The sequence below is a fragment of the Salvelinus namaycush genome, chromosome 18, assembly GCF_016432855.1.
Source record: "Salvelinus namaycush isolate Seneca chromosome 18, SaNama_1.0, whole genome shotgun sequence".
NCBI lineage: Eukaryota > Metazoa > Chordata > Actinopteri > Salmoniformes > Salmonidae > Salvelinus > Salvelinus namaycush.
This window is the reverse complement of record NC_052324.1, coordinates 14,502,365-14,517,399: the sequence shown is the minus strand read 5'-3', so window position 1 is coordinate 14,517,399 and position 15,035 is coordinate 14,502,365. Positions and strand designations below refer to the sequence as shown.

Genomic DNA, 15,035 nt, shown 5'->3' with positions numbered 1-15,035 from the left:
ACTCATTTCATTAATGTTTTCATGGAAAACAAGGACATTTCTAAGTGACCCCAAACTTTTGAATGGCAGTGTATGCTTGAATATTGTATAAGGACAAGACATGTGGGTGAGGATAATGAGTATGTTGTGGTTCTACTGTGACACAGTATCAGATTCCCAACAGGAAAACAATAAGTCACACTTATCTTTAAAAAGAATCAACGGGATCTTAAGCACTTACAAATGTGTAATGTATATTGTACAAATTAGAATTCATAACATATTGTATGAATTGCAGGAGGTAACATATCATACCGAATGGATGACGTTGAACACAATTGTGCACAATTTTCAGGGACCCGTTTTGGCTCATGAGCACTACTTTCAACACTACTGGCTGAAAGTATACAAAACCTTTATAACGCATTTTAAGTGACACTAAAAGCTGATCTATTTGCTATGTTTTTACATTGGTAGGTACAGGATAATTACAGTGTGTGCACACATTAGTACTTAGTGTGGCCTGTTTGGGCCAACTGTCAATTTGCTAGTCTAATTGATAGCCTATAAAGTCCAAACAGGAATAGTTGTAAGTACTATGTAACAATGTGTATCTATACTGTTGTTACGAATCCCTTTGGCCCGACAGTCTAGGGGGGATGGTAATGGAACCCGTAACATAACTCATGCAAAGTGTAACAGTGACAAAGTAACGGTGAGAACGAAATAACCACAGACAACTTAATTACCGTCAAACACTCAAGGTTTATTTCTAAACACACGGTAAAGGGGGGCAGGAAAAGGGGCTGAGCTGGACCCAAGGAAAGAAATAATAAGTATCCAAAAATACCACTAAGTTAGACTAGCCTACTTCACCAACAGCTAACTAACTCACCAAAAATACAGTGGGTGGTCCACCCAGGTCTAACTAGTGTATTTAACAACGTTTACCTACGGGTAGTGTATGCCCAAGGGCGACTTGCATGGTTACCCCCTTTTCCCACCATCAAACACTAAAACACCATAACCAAAACAATACTCACAGGTGGGGACAAAGTGACATGTAGTTGCAAACCAAACAAGAGATCTACAGACAGATGGCATTGACAGAGAGATTGAGCTCTTGAGAAAACAACTGACAGGGGTTTTAAACCAAGGGAAATTAACTGTGATTGGGTAGGAGAAAAGGAGCAGGTGTCTTCTGATTAGCGACTGATTGATGACTGATTGGGGAATGATGATTGTCACCTGTGAGTAGGGGAGAAGGAGAGAACAGAAATACACACAGGATACTTGTATCTGTAACAACTGTAATAACACTGTACCTGCCAATGTCACCACCATGTAAATACTGGTAAATGTTTTTCAGCACAATGGAACAAATCAAGTCAGCCTGAAACCTCAAAAGCATTAGCTCGCTTTCTACAGTAGATGGAGCCATTGTATACCATGTCATCGTACAGCATGATGAGTTGTCATTTAAACCCTCTGAGCTCTAGCTGGCCATTGTTGTGGGTGTATCACTGGGGTTACAGTACTGTCATTCAAGATTGGAACATGATTTAGACCACTCCCAATGCCACAGCACCATGGTGGTTATTATAATGTAGTAAATGAATGGACTCATAATATTGACACTATTATTTTTCTCTGCTCCATTTAGATAGCAATATCCCTATTGTACTTCATACCATGCATTATGAATATATGTATTCACTGTGTAACACTTATCTCTGTTTTATTTACATAGATCTGAGATTAAGGGGCCACATCAGTTGATTGATTACTTGACCAGTGATTACAAATAACCTACAGGCTTCCAGCCGCCCATCTTATTATGCCATATTGATGTGATTTCTGAGACATTAAACACATCACCAGTCATGGCAAAGATGTACAATTCTGAGCATGCCTGCACAGAGTCTTTGTATATGAATCTGGAACCCGCCCTCTGTGTGTGTGCGGGCGTGCACGTGTGTGTGTGCACGTGCGTTGGTGCATAGATGCATGGTCTATGGGGCAACTGGCGTATCTTCCCGATCCTAGCCCAATCACTCAGGCAGACAGGGTCTGCTTGGCTGACGCTCTGCAGTGCCACTGTGTAGCCAGTCGCAATCCTAACTCTTGGCTCACCTACACTTACTGCACGAGCTCTGTGGGCCTATGCGCCTGTCATCGATGTCTATGTTTAAAATATATATATATATTATATAATTATTATATAATTTTGTCAGTAATCCTCCAAAAATTCATTCATAAACCTTTTTAATTTCCATATCTACTAGGAAGCTAAGTATTTGTTTATTGGGCTTCAAGAATGTGACTGATCAAAGTGCTCCAGGAATTAAAAATTAAGTAATTGAACTGATTGAACGTAAGGTGATATCGGCGAACAAATGCCATGGTCAAGGCTACGACTGCGCCAGTGCAGTGAGAGGAGCTTACTCAGGTGATCAAAAGCTCATATCAGATCGAGAGCCTAGTGCTTCGTTCTTAGGTAGTTCATTATGAGTTTTAGTTTAGAAAACGTTCTCTGCGCATTAGCGACTTACAGCACAGGTGTCAAACTCATTCCACGGGGGGCCGAGTGTCTGCGGGTTTTCGCTCCTCCCTTGTACTTGATTGATGAATTAACATCACTAATTAGTTAGGAACTCCCCACACCTGGTTGTCTAGGGCTTTATTGAAAGGAAAAACCAAAAACCTGCAGACACTAGGCCCTCCGTGGAATGAGTTTGACACCCCTGACTTACAGGGATGGTAAAAACAGCTTGAAAGCCGTAGCAACACCAGGGTGTTGGGGTGGGCATTCTATGTTTTTGTTCTATGTTGTCTATTTCTATGTGTTTGGTCGGGTGTGGTTCTCAATCAGAGGCAGCTGTCTTTCGTTGTCTCTGATTGAGAACCATACTTAGGTATCCTTTTCCCACCTGTGTTTTGTGGGTAGTTGTTTTCTGTTTTGTGTCTTCACCAGACAGGACTGTTTCGTTTTTTTTGTTTTTGTTCTAGTGTTCAGTGTTATTAAAAGTCATGAACACGTACCACGCTGCACCTTGGTCCTCTCCTTCTTCCTCAGACGAACATCGTTACACAGGGAAACTGAGCAGAAGGGAGTGGTGATTCAAATTTCAAATTCAGCAGTTCTGCAACATCTTTAATTGAGCCTTTCATTCTACAAAATTTCCGGCCTCAACACGTTACTTAAAGATAACTGTATAGGAAGCGCTGGGACAGGTCGTCTGGATACTGGACATCCAATAAATTGGCAGATGCAAATAGAGTATTATATTTAACGGACAACAGTTCTTGAGGGCTCAAACAAAAAAAGCGGTTTACGATGATATTCATATTGGTGAACCGGTGTTTGAGTTGTGGTTGCAATATCAACAGTGCTTTATATCTGGTATATATTGGCATGCATCATTCAAGACTAAGTTTAAATTGCAGCACAATGGACATATAACGCACAATGTCTCAGGGGGACTTCAGAAGATCAGCAGAGTCTCTCAAGTTGGATTTCATTTCATTTACCTTGATTGCAGTCCATTTGTGTAGGCCAGACACAACCTGAGATCAACAATAAATAGTGGCAACATTCATCCTCAAGCCGAAGATTTTTCCTCATTCTTAGGCTATTTGATGTGTAATATTTATAAAAGGTTTATAAATAAGAGCTAAATTGCAGCTAAATACTGCTATAAATAGTAGGCTATACTGCATAATGAAACAATCCATAATAAGCTAGTGTTTTGAGGGTGGACTGACATTATTTGACATTAATAGACTGGTTTTACCTACAACAACTTTCTATCCAAGCTGGGAGAGAGCGAAGGATGGCTCATGTCATGCAGGTTCAGGTATGCTATACAGGACAGTTGTATTTAGTTTTTTTATCAATTGATGAGTATTATGGTGTTGTATGGTGTTGTATCGAACATAGAGTTGAAGTCGGAAGTTTACATACACTTAGGTTGGAATCATTAAAACTTGTTTTTCAACCACTCCACAAATGTCTTGTTAACAAACTATATAGTTTTGGCAAGTCGGTTAGGACATCTACTTTGTGCATCACACAAGTAATTTTTCCAACAGTTGTTTACAGACAGATTATTTCACTTATAATTCACTGTATCACAATTCCAGTGGGTCAGAAGTTTACATACACTAAGTTGACTGTGCCTTTAAACAGCTTGGAAAATTCGAGAAAATTATGTCATGACTTTAGAAGCTTCTGATAGGCAAATTGACATAATTTGAGTCAATTGGAGGTGTACATGTGGATGTATTTCAAGTTCTACCTTCAAACTCAGTGCCTCTTTGCTTGACATCATGGGAAAATCAAAAGAAATCAGCCAAGACCTCAGAAAAAAATTGTAGACCCCCACAAGTCTGGTTCATCCTTGGTAGCAATTTTCAAACGTCTGAAGGCAACACGTTCATCTCTACAAACAATAGTACGCAAGTATAAACACCACGGGACCACACAGCCGTCATACCGCTCAGGAAGGAGACGCGTTCTGTCTCCTAGAGATGAATGTACTTTGGTGTGAAAAGTGCAAATCAATCCCAGAACAACAGCAAAGGACCTTGTGAAGATGCTGGAGAAAACAGGTACAAAAGTATCTATAGCCACAGTAAAACGAGTTCTATATCGACATAACCTGAAAGGCCGCTCAGCAAGGAAGAAGCCCCTGCTCCAAAACCACCATAAAAAAAGCCAGACTACGGTTTGCAGCAGCGCATGGGGACAAAGATCGTACTTTTTGGAGAAATGTCCTCTGGTGTGATGAAACAAAAATAGAACTGTTTGGCCATAATGACCATCGTTATGTTCGGAGGAAAAAGGGGGAGGCTTGCAAGCCGAAGAACACCATCCCAACTGTGAAGCACGGGGGTGGCAGCAGTATGTTGTGGGGGTGCTTTGATGCAGGAGGGACTGGTGCACTTCACAAAATAGATGGCATCATGAGGCAGGAAAATTATGTGGATATATTGAAGCAACATCTCAAGACATCAATAAGGAAGTTAAAGCTTGGTCACAAATGGGTCTTCCAAATGGACAATGACCCCAAGCATACTTCCAAAGTTGTGGCAAAATGGCTTAAGAACAACAAAATCAAGGTATTGGAGTGGCCATCACAAAGCCCTGACCTCAATCCTATAGAAAATTTGTGGGCAGACGGGAAAAGCGTGTGCTAGCAAGGAGGCCTACAAACCTGACTCAGTTACACCAGCCCTGTCAGGAGGAATGGGACAAAATTCACCCAACTTATTGCCCCGCACCGCCTCAGTCTGTGGGTTTGGCCGCTGAACGGCATCAATGGTCCATGTTAGGACTACAGGAAGGCGTAATGTACACCATGCAGAGTGCAAGGCCACTGGCTACAACCGCGGTATACCAGTTGCGCTGGCGGTTGTTCTGCTCTTGGTGCACTACCATTTCATACCAAAGTACGTTCATCTCTAGGAGACAGAACTTGTCTCCTTCCTGAGCGGTATTGCGGCTGCGTGGTCCAATGGTGTTTATACTTGCATACTATTGTTTGTACAGATGAACGTGGTACCTTCAGGCGTTTGGAAATTGCTCCCAAGGATGAATCAGACTTGTGGAGGTCTACAATTTTTTTCTGAGGTCTTTGCTGATTTCTTTTGATTTTCCCATGATGTCAAGCAAAGAGGCACTGAGTTTGAAGGTAGGCCTTGAAATACATCCACAGGTACACCTCCAATTGACTCAAATGATGTCAATTAGCCTATCAGAAGCTTCTAAAGCCATGACATAATTTTCTGGAATTTTCCAAGCTGTTTAAAGGCACAGTCAACTTAGTGTATGTAAACTTCTGACCCACTGGAATTGTGATACAGTGAATTATAAGTGAAATAATCTGTCTGTAAAAATTACTTGTGTCGTGCACAAAGTAGATGTCCTAACCGACTTGCCAAAACGATTGTTTGTTAACAAGCAATTTGTGGAGTGGTTGAGAAACGAGTTTTAATGACTCCAACCTAAGTGTATGTAATCTTCCGACTTCAACTGTATGTACCCTTGCACATATGTGCCCTATCCCTGCACATTGTTAATATGGTATTGGCACTGACCCTGTATATACAGTAGCTTACTTACTTTCTTGTGCTCTTATTTCTTTCTCTCGTGTGTTTTTGTTCCAACATTTTTTTCTTACTTTATTTTATAGTACTACGGATATTGAATATTGTATTGTTGGGAAAGAGCTAGCAAGAAAGGCATTTCACTGTACATGACAATACAACTTGAAACCTACCAGCCTTGGGACATACTCTTCTATACACACAGCATCCCTCAGTCTCTTTATCTCTCTATTTCTTTTCATTCGTTCCATCTTTGTCACTTTGTCTTTCCCCCGTTCACATACATACATAATGCTAATTGAAGAAACCATTCATGGGGAACTTAGAGAGATATTTCCACTAATCTCTTATCTATCGCCAGGCAAAGCCACGGGTACAGAGGCTGGGAGGGATTGGTAAATCCACACAGCCAGCTCTGCTAAAATACGACTTCCATGTCCTACTCCTATTACTCTCACTCATTGTTCTTAATCAGAACCTTGAGATGAATTAAAAATGCTCTGGAATTTAATTAAAAAGGACAAAAAAAATAACCCTTGTCTGCAAGCTATGGCATTTAGTGCAGCTTACTGCCGGGGGGTTCCAATGTGTGTGTGTGTGTGTGTGTGTGTGTGTGTGTGTGTGTGTGTGTGTGTGTGTGTGTGTGTGTGTGTGTGTGTGTGTGTGTGTGTGTGTGTGTGTGTGTGTGTGTGTGTGTGTGTGTGTGTGTGTGTGTGTGAAAAAAATCACATATGCTTTTCAGACAAGTGTGAACATTTTAAAGTGACATTTTATTTTATATGTTTATGAGTTAAGACACTTATTTTTCGGACACATGAGAAGTTTCACTTATATTTTTCACCACTTCGAGCTACATCTCTTCTCCCATCCAGGGACTGACCAGAGCCAACGCTGCATAGCTTTAGAGGCAAACCAGCAGTGGATGCAGGGTGCTATGTTGCTGGAAATTAATGTGGCAAAACAGCAACTGGAAAAAGGCAGCAAAAGCAAAGGCCAGGGTAACATAACCAAAGATAGGGAAAATTGCAGGAACATTTTAAATCACAGCTAAATATTTTTGGGCATCCATGTACAGTGGCAAGAAAAAGTAGGTGAACCCTTTGGTATTACCTGGATTTCTGCATAAATTGGTCATAAAATTTGATCTGATCTTCATCTAAGTCACAACAATTGTCACGCCCTGGCCTTAGTATTCTTTGTTTTCTTTATTATTTTAGTTAGGTCAGGGTGTGACATGGGGAATGTTTGTGTTTTGTCTCGTCTTGGGTGGTTATATGGTAAAGGGGGTGTTGTGTATGGGGTTGTGTATAGTGAATGTGTCTAGGTATGTCTATGGTTGCCTGAGTGGTTCTCAATCAGAGACAGCTGTCTTTCATTTGTCTCTGATTGGGAGCCATATTTAAGGCAGCCATAGGCATTATGCGTTTGTGGGTAATTGTCTATGTAGAACGTTTGTAGCTTTTGTTATCGCACTTACGTTTGTAGCTTCACGGTCGTTTGTTGTTTTGTTTCGTTTTGTTATAAGTGTTCGTTTCGTGTTTCACTCGTCTCAAATAAAAGAGATGTATTTTTCACACGCTGCGCCTTGGTCCACTCATTATCCTCAAGACGATCGTGACAACAATAGACAAACATAGTGTGCTTGAACCAATAATACACACATTTTGTATTTTTCTTGTCTATATTGAATACATCATTTAAACATTCACAGTGTAGGTTGGAAAAAGTATGTGAATCCCGAGGCTAATGACTTCTCCAAAAGCTAATTGGAGTCAGGAGTCAGCTAACCTGGAGTTCAATCAATGAGACGAGACTAGAGATGTTGGTTAGAGCTGACTTGCCCTATAAAAAAACACTCACAAAATTTGAGTTTGCTATTCACAAGAGGCATTGCCTGATGTGAACCATGCCTCGAACGAACGAGATCTCAGAAGACCTAAGAATAAGAATTGTTGACTTGCATAAAGCTGGAAAGGGTTACAAAAGTATCTCTAAATGCCTTGATGTTCATCAGTCCACGGTAAGACAAATTGTCTATAAATGCAGAAAGTTCAGCACTGTTGTTACTCTCCCTAGGAGTGGCCGTCCTGCAAAGATGACTGCAAGAGCACAGCAAAGAACGCTCAGTGAGGTTAAGAAGAATCCTAGAGTGTCAGCTAAAATCTCTGGAACATGTTGACATCTCTGTTGATGAGTCTACGATGCGTAAAACACTAAACAAGAATGGTGTTCATGGGAGGACACCACGGAACAAGCCACTGCTGTCCAAAAAAACCCATTGCTGCACATCTGAAGTTTGCAAAAGTGCACCTGGATGTTCCACAGCGCTACTGGCAAAATATTCTGTGGACAGATGAAACTACAGTTGAGTTGTTTGGAAGGAACACACAACACTACGTGTGTGGAGAAAAAAAGGCACAGCACACCAACATCAAAACCGCATCCCAACTGTAAACTATGGTGGAGGGAGCATCATGGTTTGGGGCTGCTTTTCTGCCTCACGGCTCTGGACAGCTTGCCATCATCGATGGAAAAATGAATTCCCAACTTGATCAATACATTTTGCAGGAGAATGTAAGGCTATCTGTCCGCCAATTGAAGCTCAACAGAAGTTGGGTGATGCAACAGGACAACGACCCAAAACACAGAAGTAAATCAACAACAGAATGGCTTCAACAGAAGAAAATACGCCTTCTGGAGTGGCCCAGGCATGACCTCAAGAGAGCAGTTCACACCAGACACCCCAAGAATATTGCTGAACTGAAACAGTTTTGTAAAGAGGAATGGTCCAAAATTCTTCCTGACCGTTGTGCAGGTCTGTTTTGCAACTACAGAAAACATTTTGTTGAGGTTATTGCTTCCAAAGGAGGGTCAACCAGTTATTAAATCCAAGGGTTTACATACCTTTCCCCCCCCCCTGAATTGTGAATGTTTACATGGTGTGTTCAATAAAGACATGAAAACGTATAATTGTTTGTGTGTTATTAGTTTAAGCAGACTGTGTTTGTCTGTGACCTAGATGAACATCAGATCAAATTTTATGACCAACTTATGCATAAATCCAGGTTTTTCCAAAGGGTTCAATTACTTTTTCTTGCCACTGTACATGTTCTTGCATTTCATTTCGTTTTGCTATTAAAGGATCACACCCTTTTTTCCCAATTTTCGCCTAAAATGACATACCCAACTCTAACTGCCTGTACAGTAGCTAAGGACCTATGAATCAAAGATATGCATATTATTGATACCATTTGAAAGGAAACACTTTGAAGTTTGTGTAAATGGGAAATGAATGTAGGAGAATATAACACATTAGATCTCGTAAAAGATAATACAAAGAAAAAAACATGCGTTATCCAAATGTAGTTTTTTTCCATCTTTGAAATGCTAGAGAAATGCCATTTTATCACTAAAGAGTCTAGGCACAATTGAGATTTTCAGGTACATAACTATAGAGAACATAATGATATGGTGATAAAAATGTAAGTTTACACACTCCCAGGAATGTCATAATTGATGGATAATTAGCTTCCCCCACCCACCTCCCATCTGTAGGGAAGCTAATTATCCATCAACATTCTGGCAGACACAGCAGGGTTTTCAATATCATTATTTTTGTTTGCAATACTAAGAATTTTGTTCTTGATATTAATGGCACAAAAGTAACTCAGTCACTGGAGGACTAAACCATATAATAACACTATTACTCTAATAAAGGTGTTTAAAGCAGCAATCCATAATTGGAACATTATCAAAGTGTCTCCCTGCCACAGTTTCAGTAAAGGGATGGGACTGGAGAAATGCAACCACTCTCAAATCCACAGACTACGCTATTGATACAAGGACTGAACATCCATGATATCAAAATGATCGTTTTAAACATGTTTTTAGGCTATAAAGTGGTTGTTTACATTTACTTTGTATACAAACATTGGAGTAAAACCAGCTTCTGTTTTGGGTTCTGATGGGGTATGACAGCTGAACTCAGCTCATGAGGCATTTATATGTTATATTCTTCAAGAATCAATGGGTACATATCATTCCTTTAAAAGTCCAAAAATTGATGTAGCAATTTAGGATTGCCCCTTTAACAGGCAGTGACCTTCATACAGCAGAACTATGTCGCCATTTGAACATGATCCATTAACCTGCCCCCAAAATATGTATTCTGTCCACTGTTACGAGAATGTCCCGGAAATTTGTTCCCTTGTCCCACATTTTGACTTTTTAAATGTGGTCACCCCAATTCCATCAGTGGAAACATTGCTACTCAACATGTTAACACTATATTTTTTACATGTGAGGAGAATAACCTTATTTCAACTCTACAATTTTGCAATTCCACAACTGAAAGTGCGATTTTCACATGTGAAACAGCAAATTTCACGTGAGGTGAAAACATGTAATTCTCCTCATTTGAAAAGGTGGTGTTAACCCTATAGACTAGAGTCTAAGCCAAGTCTAACCCGGGGGGGGGGGGGGGGGGGTTCTATGCTAACATGTGGAATTGTTGTAAGATGGTCATACCGAGGGTCATTTAGCTATTTGATTTAGAATTTTAAGACCCCTTAAGTTGTAAAAAAAATTATAATGTTGGGATGAAACATTGAATTTGACATTACTGTTATTAGCCATTTGAAACGCATTGAATAACAGATGCACTACATGGAACAACAGATACTGTAGTCCAAAAAAACATTAGAAAGGAAGTTTGCTCTGACGTGTCTGTCCTATATCTGAGCGATATAAGACCAGGATACTATTTATCCCCTTATTTTAGGCACGAAACTATCTCCATATATATACTTAACAAAAATATAAATGCAACAAATTCAACGATTTTACAGAGTTACATTCCATATAAGGAAATCAGTCAATTGAAATAAATTCATTAGTCCCTAGTCTTTGGATTTGCCCCATGGCAGCAATGGGTGGGCATGGGAGGGCATAGGCCCACCCACTTGGGAGCCAGGCCCAGTTTTTCTCCACAAAGGCCTTTATTATAGACAGAAATACTTCAGTTTCATCAGCTGTCCGGGTGGCTGGTCTCAGACGATCCCCAGGTGAAGAAGATGTGTGTGGAGGTCCTGGGCCATCATGGTTACATGTGGTCTGCCGTTGTGAGGCTGGTTGGACGTACTTCCAAATTTTATAAAACGACATTGGCTTATGGTAGAGAAATAGACATTACATTCTCTGGCAACAGCTCCCTCGAAACTTGAGACATCTGTGGCATTGTGTTGTGTGACAAAACTGCACATTTTAGTGGCCTTTTATTGTCCGCAGCACAAGGTGCACCTGAGTAATGATCATGCTGTTTAATCCTTTTCTTCATATGCCACACCTGTCAGGTGGATGGATTATCTTGGCAAAGGGGAAATTCTCACTAACAGGGAGGTAAACAAATTTGTGCACAACATTTGTGAGATACACGCTTTTTGTGTGTCTGGAAAATTTCTGGGATATTTTATTTCAGTTCATGAGACATTGGACCAACACTTTACATGTTGCATATTTTTGTTCAGTGTACTTCCTTAATTTTTAAAAACTGGTACCGGGACCCTTCAGACAGTCTTGTGCAAACAGAAGTTGGCAGAAGAGGCTGTACCAACTTCAGACTAGATTTGTGGGCGTCCTAGAAAAAAAGCATCTTTCGATAGAGCTAGACATAATAATTTATAGACCAAATTGTTTGGACGCTACAGAAGACTCATTTTCTGGATATCTCATGGTCTGACAAACATCGCTATAGCTCTGCGATATCGGCGGATGTGGTAGATTTAGACGCAGCCCATGCAAATGAACAGATAGCTTATAAAAACAGACATATTTTGATGGGGATTCAACTTTTTTCTTGTTAGATTTCCACGGGGGCAGGTTAACAGGTGAACTCTAAATTGAATACATGTGAAAATATGGTTTCACGTTTAAAATTTAAGATCAACATTCAAAAACATATATTTCGCATGTGAATATGCGATTTTGTAAGAGTCTACCCGGCTACTCACTGGCTGGGTTCACAGACAGGGAGGAGCTCTTCCTCTCTGGCTGTTGTTGCTGCAGGCATAGTGAAGGAAAAAGACAGAGAGAGAGCACACGCAAGAGAGAGAGAATTAGGGGGAGGAGAGGACAGTACCATTGCTGCATCAGTGCCACAGCAGAGTGGAGCAGTAAACGACTGTGTCCTCCCTATTCTTCTACTCTAAACACTCAATGGCTCAGCCTCACAAGAGGTTTGGAATCAGAGACTGGAGCGCCTAGAGACATATCCGTCACAACTGGATGCTCTACTATCCTCCTATCCTCTTACTCTCTTGTCTGTGGATGCTGTGGGATTTTGGATATTGAATACGTCTTTCTTTGCATCTCTCCTGCTAGGCACGGCTGCTGCTGCTGCTGCTACTTTTAGAGGTTTGCGACACTGTTTTGGTTGGAATGTGTTTCTGGCTGCTGGCGACAGTTTTTGTCTGTGAAATCTCTCTCTATACTGGTTGTATTTTCACAGAGGAGTTATAGATCTAGACTTTTTGATGGCCTCCGGGACTCCTTGAACTCCACCTGCTGGTATTGTACAGGGCTTGCACAGAAGTTGCCGTCCAGAGATTGTGTTTGTGTGCAAGCTCAGTTTTTCTCACCTCTGCAGCTTATTGGTAAGGAGAGAAGAATAGAGGTGGAACCGACACAAGTAGTGAGACAGACTCTACTGCAGCCCCTGTGTACTGTACACACCAGAGCCTGCATGTGCTAGGTTAGCCCACCAGAAGGCTGGCCAGTACCAACACAAGACTCAAGCACGTACACACACACACCCAGAGACACACACTCCTAAACAGCAACATCCTCTGCTGTAAGAGGATGACGTTTGCTGTAATACTGCATTGCACTCTGGGGCCAGAAAAGTGAAAGAAGAGACGACTAGAAGAGGATCAGAAGAGAAGAGGAGGGGAAGAAAACTACCATCTGGTAGCAGCTCACCTCCATGGGGAAACGGAAGTAGAGGAGCACGTATTGATGAACTGACAGAAAGAGATAACGACCATTGTGAGAGAGCACAGCTAAACTGACGGTCTGTCTAAAGAGAGAGATAAAGACCGTAGTGAGATGAGAGCAGAACTGAACATGAACTCTTCCTCGTCCGATGTGAACCAAAGCAGCTCTCCTTTCTGCCTGCTGGGCCTGGGCTACTCCCATACCCTCAACATTTGCGTGCTGGAGGCGGCCGTCATTCTCTTCCTCACTATCCTCATCATCAGCGGCAACCTGGTGGTGATCGTCGTGTTCCACTGTGCTCCGCTGCTCCACCACCACACCACCAGCCACTTCATCCAGACCATGGCCTATGCAGACCTCCTGGTGGGGGTGAGCTGCCTGGTGCCCTCCCTGTCCCTGCTCCACTACCTCAAGGGGTTGGATGAGGAGCTCACCTGTCAGGTGTTCGGCTACCTGGTGTCCGTGCTGAAGAGCGTGTCCATGGTGTCTCTTGCGTGTATTAGTGTTGACCGCTACATCGCCATCACACAGCCATTCTCCTACGCCACACTGGTCACACCATGCCGCCTGCGCGTCTGCATTGGCCTCATCTGGCTCTACTCCGCCCTCATTTTCCTGCCCTCCTTCTTTGGCTGGGGGAAGCCCGGCTACCATGGGGACATATTTCGCTGGTGTGCAACCTCGTGGCAGACTGATCCGGGCTTTAGCTCGTTCATCGCGGCTATGCTGTATGCGCCGGCCGCCCTCACTGTGTGTTTCACCTATGGGAATATCTTCCGTATCTGCCGTCAGCACACCCGGGAGATCACCCAGCGCCATGCACGCTTCGGCCCCCAGGAGAGTGAAAGGGGCGAGCGTGGCGAAGGGTGCCCGGATAAACGCTATGCCATGGTGCTGTTCCGAATCACCAGTGTGTTCTACGTGCTCTGGATGCCCTACATCCTTTACTTCCTGCTGGAGAGCGCCGGACTCTACCGCCACCTGGTGGCCTCATTCCTCACCACATGGCTAGCCATCAGCAACAGCTTCTGCAACTGTCTCATCTATAGTCTCTCCAACAGCGTGTTCCGGAAGGGCCTGGGCCGCCTGTTCAGGCAACTCTGCTCCCCCTGTCAGGGACTGGGCTGCTGCATGGAGGGGAAGAAGGGTCCCGCTCTACCCAGGCCGCGCCCAGCCCCAGCCTGCCATGTGTAACAATCTCCTACAGACACTGACTAGTTGGTTAGCTACCCATTGGGCACAGACGTCAGTTCAACATCTATTCCATATGGGTTCAAAGTAATTTCATTGAAATTACGTGGAAACAATGTTGATTCAACCAGTGTGTGCCCAGTGGGTACAGTAAGCTTTGGCCTTGGCTTTGGCTTCAGCCCCTGGTGAGTGCAGTGTATTACTACTACATTGCATGTGACAGGTTGTATTTCTACAGCAGTAGTACATAGAGCTCCCTATGGCCAGGTCAGAGGGGTGGTTTGCAGGCAAGAGCTGGGGGCGTCTTCTTCTGGAGTGTTCCCCCAAGCGGGGCTGCCTATTTCTGGCTGGGTGGATCACCACCATGTGCGGAGGAGAAGGTTTGTGGTTGTATATATGGATATCAGAATGGAGCTGAGGGAAAAAAAGGCACACAGTTCTCTGTGGGTTTTGAAGAGGAGCAACTCCAATCTTACAGCTTTGGTGCCGAGTTTAGGTGTGCCTGTGAACCTAACATCTTCCCAATGCAAAAAAAGGACAATATCAGCACAACACGACTTGTACTGTGTAAACCAATGTAGTGCAAAAAGTTATTTCAACATTGATTCAAGACTGTTTAATCGTCTTTGTTCTTTCAGGGTAGACATGAGTGATGCAAAAAAGTATTTTAGAAACATAAAAGCACTTGAAATATACTGTTTTTCTTATCTCATATTGCGACAAATAGTTTACATTTTGTAGCAGTCAGATAATCTGATAATGATATT

General features: G+C 42.3%; 1 protein-coding gene across 1 annotated transcript; it reads left to right on the top strand.

Annotated features, from left to right (window-relative positions):
- Nucleotides 1–13,206: 13,206 nt before the first annotated feature.
- Nucleotides 13,207–14,271, top strand: LOC120063567 (probable G-protein coupled receptor 21). The gene has a single exon (XM_039013920.1). The coding sequence runs from the start codon at nucleotides 13,207–13,209 to the stop codon at nucleotides 14,269–14,271; it is 1,065 nt and encodes a 354-aa protein (XP_038869848.1).
- The last annotated feature ends 764 nt before the right edge of the window (nucleotides 14,272–15,035 follow it).

What these genes read in the sequence shown, in the direction of transcription:
- LOC120063567 (XM_039013920.1), top strand. Translation starts at nt 13,207, where the DNA reads ATGAACTCTTCCTCGTCCGATGTGAACCAAAGCAGCTCTCCTTTCTGC.